This window comes from Acanthaster planci, linkage group LG06 (genome assembly GCF_054643075.1).
Source record: "Acanthaster planci isolate LZ-2023a linkage group LG06, COTS_SCS, whole genome shotgun sequence".
Lineage (NCBI taxonomy): Eukaryota > Metazoa > Echinodermata > Asteroidea > Valvatida > Acanthasteridae > Acanthaster > Acanthaster planci.
The window spans coordinates 1,070,717-1,082,918 of NC_141782.1; the positions used below are offsets into that span (position 1 = coordinate 1,070,717).

Here is a 12,202-nt window from a genome sequence, read left to right on the forward strand (position 1 = left end):
TCCTTCACACCAATAAGTGCGTTAGTCGTTAGGTTTTCTATAACAAAACCAGTAACAAGTTAACAATTGCTTTGAACAATTTCATTTGTAAAAGTTTTATTTCGGACAGGTCCTAGAGCTATAGCTTAGGTCCTGAATTCAATAATAGTGCTGACCATTTTCTTATTAACTAACCCACTCGAAAGCGATGTTAATGTTAACCTGTTTTTGTGTGTGTTTGTTTTAATTCATTTTTTACACCTATTGTCTACGGTCTCGCTTGAGCAATATTTTCACTTTGGGTCGGTTCAATCCTGATTTGTTCAGTGTGTAAAACTGAGAGATTTCCACCAGGACGTGCAATAGGTTTTGTCAGTAAATATGATGTCCAAACTGTCCATGTGTTTTTCCATCTGGCTTCGATGAGCCAACTGAAAAAAATCATCAATAAAATGATTTTAATTTTACACACTCTCAGGAAAAATTGTACTAAATAAAATTCATTCATATATTTAGTAAATTTTATTGAAAACCGACTGCGGCATGCGGAAGTGTGAGAATCTTTTCTGTGAGCACAAAGTGAGCGCAGCTTTAGATGAGCGACCAAACTAACCTACTGCCATTTTTAAAACAGACACTTATTAATCAGCTTAAAAAGTTGAGCTCGCAACCAACCTGACTTAAAGAATTACATTTAACAACTACTTTCCGGCGTAAAAAAGTCAGTTTTAACTGAGAACGAATAATTTTGTTGTGTAGACAAACTTTCTTTCATTGCGTTGACTTTGAATTCCCTGGGTTTGTAACTTCATTCAACAGAAACGTCAGCACTCTACTTCTTACTTTGGTTTCATCTCTGCCCCGAAGAAGAATTCTGTCACCCATATCACATCGTCTGTCACACGATTTGGGTTCAGTGCGTCTTTACATCCGACAAACACAAATCATGGCCGTCATGGACGTTTTATTCTGGTGGAATCTGGGGGAAATTATTCAGTTTTTGAAGCCACTTTTGCCAACAATAAGTAACATTTCAGAAGGTCCCAACTTCGAGATAGTGAAGTTTCATATACAGAGCCGTATAGGCTAGATAGACTGTCATAAATTTCTTACTAGGCCTATATAGGCTTAAAAATTAAGCATTATAAAGTACGACTTGAGAACTTTCAGATACTAAAAAAGTGCAACTCGCATTTCCTTCTGTTCCTTCTTCCAAACTTGGCGTCGATCTCCGGCAATTCACTGCTACGTACACCTCAACTGTTATTCTTTCCAAATTTATCCATTCCAAGTGCAGAATTCAGTTTTTCTTCGCAACCTGACAATTGAAGCACAAAACCTCAAGCGGTTTTTGAAAAACTCCATTTGAACATACACGCAACGAAATTCGTAACGCTTGCCTCCTGAAAATACGCATACGCGTTTTGGACGCCATGGCTATCCAGTCTATGTAATAGAGATCAATGCAGGCGACGCGCATCGGTGGTGACCTGTGTGAGGGATTGTCCTGCCATTTCCCTTGAAGACCTCGTGTGAATAAATTGCCAAGCGTCTATCAAATGGTGATATTCAATAGCTTCTGGTAAGAAAGATCAAAGTGGAAAATGTCAATTTTACAACAAAGTATAATTATGAAAAATTATCTTTTTTTACCTAACTTTGTGTCTAATTTTCACAATTTTGCCGAGTTTACCTTCAAATAACTTTGATGAAACATGAAAGACTAGTAACTCTTATGTACAAAAAAGGTTATTACTTCCAAACCGTTTTTTTAAATTCACTCTGTTTTTCATTGGGACCCATTTTCGTCATTTGCCGTGTTATTACTTTACTTTTTGCCCAATTTTCACACTTGTGTCAAATTCCCCTCAGATCTTCGGTGATACTTTCTGGAAGACTGATAATTGTTTTGTATCTGGCAGCTCGTTTTCTTTCAAGATCGAGAGCTATTTGTCAGAAATGCGGTTCGTTTTTCATGCTGCCACATAACCCTTTTAAACAGTAAACCCCAGGACAAGCCTGGTGTGATTTGGCCAATTTGAGGCAATGTTGGGGGCCGCCGCGCCGGGATACTCGAAAAAGGAACTAAAGCCATCACCAACCTGAAAAGAAAGCACGAACGAGCTAGAGCGCCCTCTTAACTATTAAAAAGGGTCTCCCCTTCTGTAATCTAGTGTTCTCTTTTCTCTCTCAGTTTTTAAGCAGGTTGCTAATGCTAATATATTTCTTTCTACATTATTTTTAAGCACATAACTGTCGTGGTAATTCTTTTTCAATCGTTATTATTCCATTAAGTATTATAATGTAACAATGAAATATGACATAATCTAATTTAGAAAAAAAGTCACATTAGTTTGTATAATTACAAATGACAGGGAATGTACTAGCTACTGGAAGAGAACGTCATGCTTTTTACTTTTATTGTGAAATGTTTTCTGATTTTATTATTTAATTTACACACTCATCAATAAAACTAATATACCCTGCTTTACAATGTGTGTATATATTTCAGTGTCGATCATGATAGCATTTTGTGGTTGGTTTGTGATCCTATTGCAACGGGGGTTATTTTTCATCTCCTAGCTTTTTAATCGTTTTTAGAGGTTTAGGTCTGTTATCCACAGTGCAGTAGGCTTGAAAACACACACTTATGTTTCAGTGAGAGATTTGAGACGCATGTTGGCGGCAGACACAACAGTCCTTTTTGCTTGATGGGTCATGCGCACAACTCCGGAAAAGGGCCCGTTTGTCTGCCGCCACCAGGCGTCTTAAAAGTCTCCCATTGACCTTATTTTCAAAGTTAGAATTTATATTTCAAAAGGTATGTTGGTGACCTTTGGAGTTTGTGCTAATGCAAATTTTCGCATTCACTGGTAAAACCGAAGGTACCTCTTTGACTACACGTCCTACAATCGAGACAGGGTGTAGCCTTGATTCCGGAACCTTCCTGCAGTTTAGTCTGCGATCGCAAACCATCATTGTTAGAGGGCGCTGTCTCTAGAAGAGCTGCAATCATTAATTGGGATGCAACACGTAAAAAGAGCGAAAATCCGTCTGTACGTTCGAGTGCATGAATGAAATTTTTACACTGGAAATATTCTAATCAGAGAGTTCTGAAAGCCATGGAATTTGAGAATTGAAGAAAAGAAATATGACGCTGGAACTCTGGCCTAGACGTGCAGAGCATGTTGGATGCAGTTGCGCCCGAAAGTGGCAGTATTTAGCTATGTTATGGCGGGGTCCTTTTCAAAATGCTTTTTCCAACGTGTTTTAGGTATGTCTGCTTTGGGTCCAACCGTCACAGGTCAACTCACCAAAAATTGACAGGAAATTGAATGATGACATGTTGATGATCACTTTTCTGTGCAGCCTGAACACCCGTGCAAATTCTAAGTAATTTTAAAAGAGTTTTGAAGTATGGGATATATCATTGGTGTGCTTGGATGCACCCTTCGAAGTCAGAAATGAAGTAAAATATATAAAGTGCATTCTGTAGTCTTCAGTAATCAATTTCGGCTTAAAGCAATGCGAAGGTCTTGGAACCAAGACTAGGCAGGATGACGACATAGGTCAGTCGGCATCTTCATGACGCGATATGTACAGTCTAATATTAAACACAGAGTACATCTTACGTATGTTTCAGCCAGCACTTTGCAACTGCATATGTCCGATTCAACGGGTTAATTGAATACTTTGGGCTTGTTTGTTTCATGCAGATCAGATCGTAATCAGCTGATCCAAATTTGGTCCATCGACACTGTACTAGAAACAGCCTAGAACGGATAGCGCGAATAGATCAGCTTAGGGATCATGGATCGAGATCCAGATCTGTGAGAAACAGGCCCATAATAAGGGTTACTGATTTCGTTTTTTGTCTCATACTTATGACAAAAACTTACTTTTTTCAATTTTGGGAAAGACAATAGAAGGCAGATTCTATTTATGTGGTAAGGTGGGCCTATTTCTGAAATAATCCTGGAAAAAATTGACACATCGTCACAGAGTGCGCCAAAATAGGGGGGTGGTCCAAAGCTGTGGAGAGACGTTTACGTTTCGATTTTTTTAAAGGCCCCGAAGCAAAAGATTTCAAGTTTTCCAGATGTTTTCAAAAGTAAACTGTGGTAGAGGCAGCCGATAAAAATTTTAAATTTGTTGATTGGCCCCCTCCCCCGGTTTTTAAAGTACATATTGGGCCTGCTCGCCCCGATGAGTGTATTTGTGGTACCCTGTGGGGTACCGAAACAATAGGAGGTACTCCACGAGGAACATTCGTTGTACATGTACATGTGGCGCACTGAAACGGTGCTCTACAAGAATTTCAAGAAAGTGATATTTGGAATTATTCAAATATAAAGAATTTTGAAGGTGTACTTATGTGTCGCAGATTGAAGTATTTAATATAGGCGACGTTCGGTTAGAATTTTATTCGAGGAAAATGGTCAAGGATCAAATGGAAGCAATTAGAAATCTGAGCTTCACACGTTAATGTTTTACTACACGAGAATAAATGAAATTCCCCAGGGTATTAATGTGAGAGTGAGCGCACGCGCGATGCACTTCGGTCCACCAAAGAAAATGAGATCAAGACACGTTGGTGGTGTATTTTCGCGCAGGCCTAATTAAACGGCGATTCCTCGGATCATATCAGTCTGTATTAGACAAAGGTCTCTTGAGGTAAACTTATGAGCGATGGCAGGTGCCCTACATGTATAGGACCGATATAACGGTTGGAACCAAGGAGAAAATATGCCAAACGTTTTACACTTCGTGGCTTACGGTGGCCCTGAAGGGACATGGGCAATCATCAATATTGACGTCAACTATTCATATCTAAATGCATAACTTTCAATAGGATATTGGCGTTGATATTCTTCTCGTGAATTTTGAACGTGAATATTGACGTCAATATAAGCGATTGCCCATGTCCATTCATTGCCGCCATAGTTGTTTCTGAAAACCAAAACCATATATCTTCACAGTTCAGCGACTACGGGAAGATTGTCGTCTGGGTACGGGAATTTCTTGGCCGAACCATCCATGTCATGCACCGCATCGCTTGCGATGGTCACCCCAACGGTCACCGACCGGTCCTCACTCAGCATCATCTTCTCTGTGGAACCGCTGCCTGACACCGCCCAGCGCCCAGGGGACACGCTGCGAGACGCCGGTCGCACCTGACCGGCCCTGAGCCGCCGGATCCTGGCCAGGCACGGGCGGGTGGACCGGCAGAGGAGTCCCACAAACCGGCCGAAGCCATCCTTGCCCGCCTTGCCGGCCAGCAGGACCACCAGGACCGACATGGCTACCTCTTCCGCCCTCATGGCGGTCTGGAAGATCCACCAGGGCCAGGCCTCCACGAACTCCAGGTCCGAGTACACACCAAAGACGCCCACGGCTCCATATAGGTTGGTGGCACAGCTTGCCAGAGCTGCTAGGCCGCAGTAGATAACCATCCGATACAGCCTCAGTGGAGAAGCTTTCTGCTCCTTTCCTCCTGGTAGAGAAAGGTTCAAGAAAAAAAAGGACCCAAAGAAAAATACGAATGAAAAGGCTGCATTATTTGAGAGCTGCGAAGCTTTTCATGCTGAAGGTAGCAAGTTCGTTATAGAGGTTTGTGGTAGTACCATGCAGGGATATCTCTGTGTGAGCTTGTGTGGTTCTGAAAAGAACCGGAGGGTACTCAACATTTCGGACAGTATGCTGTGTCCGTCGCCAGGAGAATTATATCTAAACTAAAAAAAAAAACTAGCCACATGCCACTCGTCCTTCAATCTCTCCTACGGCTCCCGGTCAGTAGACGAATAAGATTTAAAATTCTTCGCCTTAAGTATCACTCATTACATGCACTGCACCAACCTATCTTCAAGCAAACTTTATCCGTATAAACCATTGCAAAGCCTTCAATCTTGTCATAAACACACAGCCGTGAGCAACCAAACACTCCTGTGGTAATTTCATACATCAGCCAATGACCTGCCTATCTCTTTACGTCAGATGGCCCGGTACTTCCAGATCACAAGCTTAATTGAAAACTTGCCAGGTCACGCTCCTTAATGTTAAATATCGTACTGATTTTATTTGGGCATTTCTTTTCCGTTATTCTTTGTTATACTATATTGTGTTCTGAGTTAACAGCGCCATGAGTATCAGAACTGATGGTTTGTGCGCTATAATTATGGACGCGGTTTGGATCTATAGGTTTTCCGTAAATGAAGGCCAGAATGTACGATTAAAGATGCAGCTGTAACCGACTAAACTATATGTACAGTTTAACCGAACGAAATAGACTTCAGACCCTCAGACGAAATTGTCATTGGATCCTAGATTGAAACTTAAAAGTTTTATTTTGAATTTTATCATTGAGGCATCGCCGATTTTTCTCTTGAATTATGGGATCTTCTGCAATTGTAACTATTATTTCCTGGAACATTTAAATGATACGCACCTCTCATTCCCTTCTTTGCAAAAGTCGAGGCAAAATTCTTCTTCATCTTGTAGCTCACCCGGAAAAATCCGACGGCCAGCGAGCCACTCCAAGCGACGTAGATGAATTGGCAGATGACGAGAATGACCTTCAGATCGATGAAGGCAGACACCAGCAAATCGCTGCCAAGGACCGCTATGAAGTGACCGGCACAGCAGATGGAGACCGTGGAAAACTTCTGGAATCTTGGTGGGCCGAGAGAGAGCCTCGTGGTGTCGAGCAAGACCAGGAGAACTGTGGTCATTGCTGCTGTCAGACACGGGAAGCCGACGGACCACATCATGCGAGAAAGCACCATGGGCAGGTTCTGATAGGATCCGTATGGGTTGGCAAAAAGCGACACAGCTCGAGTCATGCCTAGCAGAAACAGGAGTGTGTTGAAGGTCAGGGACAATACGCTGCGGTTACCTTTCTTGAACTCGAAGATTAAAGCAATGAGGATCTGAAGTCCATAAAGTGTTAGGAGGGAGAAGTATATTGCAAATATGTATACGTGACACGTAAAAGCTACACCTATCAGTTCGGGAAGGGTGTTCCAGTCTGGGCCTGGTTCCGGCCAGTCTTCGCCAACTGGTTCAGGTTCGGACTCGGATTCAGGTTCTGCACTTGGCTCAGCCTCGGGTTCAGGAATGCCGCTCGGTTCCGATTCTGGCTCGCTAGTTGGCTGTGATTGCGGTTCACCTTCAGGTCGATATTCTGGTTCGCCAGTTGGTTCTGACTCTGGTTCAGCTGTCGGCTCTGATTCTGGTTCAGCTGTCGGTTCTGACTCTGGTTCAGCTGTCGGCTCTGATTCTGGTTCAGCTGTCGGCTCTGATTCTGGTTCAGCTGTCGGTTCTGACTCTGGTTCGACTGTCGGTTCTGACTCTGGTTCGGCTGTCGGTTCTGACTCTGGTTCGACTGTCGGTTCTGACTCTGGTTCAGCTGTCGGCTCTGATTCTGGTTCAGCTGTCGGTTCTGATTCTGGTTCAGCTGTCGGTTCTGCCTCTGGTTCAGCTGTCGGCTCTGATTCTGGTTCAGCTTTTGGTTCTGACTCTGGTTCGACTGTCGGTTCTGACTCTGGTTCAGCTGTCGGTTCTGACTCTGGTTCAGCTGTCGGTTCTGACTCTGGTTCAGCTGTCGGTTCTGACTCTGGTTCGGCTATCGGTTCTGACTCTGGTTCAGCTGTCGGTTCAGAATCTGGTTCAGCTGTCGGTTCTGACTCTGGTTCAGCTGTCGGGATTGACTCTGGTTCAGCTTTTGGTTCTGACTCTGGTTCGGCTGTTGGTTCTGACTCTGGTTCAGCTGTTGGTTCTGACTCTGGTTCAGCTGTTGGTTCTGACTCTGGTTCAGCTGTCGGTTCTGACTCTGGTTCAGCTGTCGGGATTGACTCTGGTTCAGCTGTTGGTTCTGACTCTGGTTCAGCTGTTGGTTCTGACTCTGGTTCGGCTGTCGGTTCTGACTCTGGTTCAGCTGTCGGTTCGGCCTCTGGTTCAGCTGTCGGTTCTGACTGTGGTTCAGCTATCGGTTCGGCCTCTGCTTTAGCTGTCGGTTCGGCCTCTGGTTCAGCTGTCGGTTCGGCCTCTGGTTCAGCTGTTGGTTCTGCCTCTGGTTCAGCTGGCGGTTCTGACTCTGGTTCAGCTGTCGGTTCTGACTCTGGTTCAGCTGTCGGTTCTGACTCTGGTTCAGCTGTCGGTTCTGACCCTGGTTCGGGTGTTGGTTCTGATTCTGGTTCAGCTGTCGGTTCTGACCCTGGCTCTGCTGTTGGTTCTGATTCTGGTTCAGATGTCGGTTCTGACCCTGGCTCAGTTGTTGGTTCTGACTCTGGTTCAGCTGTTGGTTCAGAATCTGGTTCTGCCCTTGGTTCTGACTCCGGGTCAGCTGTTGGTTCTGATTCTGCTTCTGGTGTCGGTTCTGATTCTGGTTCAGCTGTCGGTTCTGACTCTGGTTCAGCTGCTGGTTCCAATTCCGGGTTTGACTCTGTAAAGGCCGGTGGGTCAGCCTCCCTCTTGCTTCTTTCCAAATGCCGTCTCTTCATTGCTCTTGGTCCGAAGTCATTAATAATAGGTTTTGATTTTACGTCAGCCCCTTCTGTATTTTTCCGATGGAGGTTTGAATTTAACAAAGCTGAAGCATTATCTTCCATGTCCCTGATGCCGAGTTCTTTATTTCCATACACCGGTCTACCTTTCGAGGTGTGGTCTTGAAGCCGAGAGTTTGGGGGTGAAAAATTCCTGGACATAGTAGACATGATGGTTTGGTTACCGAAAGTGGTTGAATTTCCCGTGTCGCAGCTGAAGGATAGCCCGCTCAACAGCATAACCAATAAAGGCATCACAGCACCGCAAAAATTCATTGCAACTTCTTGCAATTTCATTACATCTGCCGTGAGCTGTAAATAAAACAAGAACGATATTACAAAACGCTCGAAAATGATTAATAATTGACTTATTGCCCGAGGGAACGATATTACAGCGTAAATCCATCCCATAAAATGAGCAGAAACCAGAAGGGCAAATCACTAGAAAGTGCCACATGTGTTTGGCTAATAGCGTGAATTTATCACGTAGTTCGGTTCAGTCTTTCTGGCTTCCAAGCGTAGGGAAACAGAAATGTAGATTTCTTAAGAGCTTTCCCGTAAAATGTGCAGATATGACATGAGAGTTTTTGCTTGCATGCGGTGGTTGTAATACAAAACGCTCGAAAATGATTAATAATTGACTTATTGCCCAAGAGATTTTAATAAAAATCAGTGCTAAAAATTCATTCCTTATCAAATTAAAATGCTGACACTTAACCTTGAAAGCCATTAACTTATTTTAATACCTACTCTTGGCAGTACTTGGTGTCTTTTGATTTAATCACCCTTGGCCGCTTCCCGCCAGAATTCATAGCTATTGCCGTCCGGCCAAGACTGATAGCCCTTATTAGTCAAGTGGTGAATACGTGGTTGCAGATTGTTATAAACATGAAAAGTGTTTTCAATATGCTCACGCTGCTGATGATGTATGACTTGGAAAAGTCATATTATGTAATAGTAATAATTCGCAGTCTTCAGGAAAACGTTGAATTTTGAAACGTTGACAGTGTGTTCTCTTTTAATTAAATGCTAATGTAAGCTTCAAGCACCATATCGGTCTTCAAATTTAAGAATTCCTTGTTGATCGATGATTTTGTGCATTCGTTTTGCTTTTTGAAAAACGAAAAGTATAAAATCTCATAACTGCCAGTTGTGCATGCCCATGGTTTCATTTTGTGCCTCTTTGTTTCAAGTTGAAATTCGCTGTGAATATATGCAGGACGTTCCAGTTTAGATGCCATTTTAATAAAAATTCAATTACTTGTGTACATCCGTTTGAGCCAAGTACATTTCGACTATAATCAGTCCAGCCCATGATGCAATGTTATCACATACAAAGTGTCCCATGTTCAAGGACGGATCCAGAACCTAATTTCTTTGGGTGTGTTTTAATAGGGATCAAACGTTTCGAATTTCTAACAAAAGCTTTTCATGGCTATTCTGAGGGGTGGAGCTAAGTTTTGTGGGTTTTCGAGTTGTATGAACCCCCCCAAAAAAATTGCTTTTCTGAAAACAAAACATGACAAAACAAAATTTCTCCAAGGGCATGGTCCCACCCCCTCCTCCGAAAATGCCTCTATTTTATAAGCATTTCATATTTTCTCCATTTTGCTTCATTTTGTGTCAGTTTCAAGACCCGTAATAAGTGGAATATATGGTTGGATACCTTTGTGTCTCAATGCACGTATTATTCAGGCCAAGTTAAGTTTCTCGCGATGTAATCTTCTAAAAAATCACAATACAATATATAAAACGTACAGTTATCCTAGCTCCGCAAAGATGGAATGTTGGAAATAAAGGTGAAGTCAAGACGGGTTCCAAAATCTTATACAATTTTCTCTCAATAGATATCATATTTGATGACGTGTTGCGTCATTGATGATCACATCAGTCTGACGTCTCCAGGTCTCGGGGTCGGTTGACTGCAACACTTGTAATTGTTGTCTGATTTTCTTTTATCACTGTCAATTCCAAGAAATCTAACAAAATACGACAACCTGTCAGAAGCACACTTACCTCGAGTAACTAAATTTGTGTATAGTTATACTGTCTTTCAGGGTTATTCCAGAGTTAAAAGTACCGGTCCGTGCTGAGGTGACCACCGAGCGATGTGTGCTGCCAACGTTGACTATTCCTCAGTCCACGGAAGCATACCCAAGCAAGCCAGAGCGAGTCCGGTTGAAGTCGGCCTTCACCTTGCGTTACTCAGTATGGATGTGTCTCTCCCCCACTATCACCTCGAGTTCTCAGCTACACGTTATAACGACTCCACGGCGGGAGAACCACCTGTCACACAGTTGGTGCCCTCTGCATGTGACACTCCGACTATGTCGCTGAGTTCGACCGTGACATCTCCGGGTACAACTCAACGGCCGTGAAAGTTCTCGCCAAGTACCACCTGAATGCAAATAATTCGAGCTTCAATTCAGTGGGTGACGATGACAGGATGCTTCATGTGTAATGGAGCGTGTTAGCCCTAAATATGGGGTGTATATTTGCAAAGTTACCTCGAAATTTGTCCCCCTTCAGAGAGGATTTCCAAAATAAGCTTCCACTCGTCCTATTCGAGAGGCGTGCAGACCCAACGATGAATCAAGGTCGACTTGACTGCAACAATCTCACCGCAGAATTTGCAAAAAACAGCCCCCCCCCCGTACGAAACACTTCTTTCTGTTCCTTATTTTAAGTTTCAAGATCGTAACGCTCAAGCCAACTATCCGTTGGCCCGTCTTTCGAAGTTAAAACATTAATATCTTTTCCCGGAGATTCTCAAGAACAGCTTTCCCTCGAAAGATGTGTCGGTCGCAAGGCCGGAATCGAGCATCATTTCATCAGTGAATTAAAACGGCGACAGCTCTTCTGAATCCCGTATTCGCACACACGGTCCTTGAGTCTGGGGGCACATTCAAAGCACACCTACTATCACACACTTACGATGCCCCTCAGTTCCCTTCGCAATTATATTTGGTCCAAATATATTCCATCGTGCGTTCTAGGACGACGAGCCGTGCCCTGTTTATTTTCTGAGGGCGAAATAGTCAGTTCTCGTTGATTATTTTCATTCGAGGGTCTATCTCGAGATTGCATCCAAGAATGAAGCGTAATTCCTTCCCTGCTTGAGGTCGGCAAGTAATTTTCACAATACTTCCCAGGCTTGAACACAATCTGGCTTGAACAAACCGTTAAGGAACGAAGGACATCAAAACATCACGAAAAGTGGCAGCACAAAAACCACGAGAGTTCTCATCCGGTGCAGCATTCCCGACGACTGGGTTCTCGTGGGGCAAATTTGTCAATGACGTTTCGACGCGAAGTCGCACGCCTGTAAGCCTCCCTGAAAATCTGCCTTGACTTCAGGAAAAAAAAAACCAGATGTCCCCCTTACCATCATTCCCAAATGTAAGACGTGTAAGACAGGGTCGAGGTGTGGAGCCCAGCAGTGGTTGAATTAATTTTAAAAAAAAGAAGTAAGAGATAGGTGCTAAAATTTTCCCCGGTCTCATGTGCGACGGCGAGTCCGTCGGAGTGCTCTGCCGTCTCTACCAGTTACTGGACCGAGGTCACCCGCTGCGCCTCGTCCGCACGTTCGCCCTGATCAAGCCGAAGATGCATCACTTCAACTCCCTAATTGGATAATCGTTTTTATTTCATTTTGTAGCGTCAGTGTCGGGTCGAGGTTGTGG

At 43.5% G+C, this 12,202-nt stretch overlaps 1 protein-coding gene and 1 long non-coding RNA gene across 2 annotated transcripts; both read right to left on the bottom strand.

Annotated features, from left to right (window-relative positions):
- Positions 1–66: 66 nt before the first annotated feature.
- LOC147798723 (uncharacterized) lies at positions 67–1,866 on the bottom strand. Its single transcript, XR_015425531.1, has 3 exons — positions 1,172–1,866; positions 823–958; positions 67–410 (listed from the first exon to the last, which is right to left on the bottom strand). It is a non-coding gene; the product is annotated as an uncharacterized LOC147798723 (long non-coding RNA).
- A 60-nt stretch (positions 1,867–1,926) lies between these two features.
- LOC110974691 (uncharacterized) lies at positions 1,927–11,963 on the bottom strand. The gene is made up of 3 exons (XM_022226479.2): positions 10,536–11,963; positions 6,425–8,831; positions 1,927–5,473 (listed from the first exon to the last, which is right to left on the bottom strand). The coding sequence occupies exons 2-3, from the start codon at positions 8,814–8,816 to the stop codon at positions 4,953–4,955; spliced, it is 2,913 nt and encodes a 970-aa protein (XP_022082171.2). The 5' UTR covers positions 8,817–8,831; positions 10,536–11,963; the 3' UTR covers positions 1,927–4,952.
- Positions 11,964–12,202: the final 239 nt, after the last annotated feature.

Bases quoted from the DNA above. Each gene is read 5' to 3' on its own strand.
- LOC110974691 (XM_022226479.2), bottom strand. From the start codon at position 8,816: ATGAAATTGCAAGAAGTTGCAATGAATTTTTGCGGTGCTGTGATGCCT. The intron at 5,474-6,424 runs GTGCGTATCATT...TTTCTCTACCAG, and splicing joins TGCAAAGAAGGGAATGAGAG to GAGGAAAGGAGCAGAAAGCT.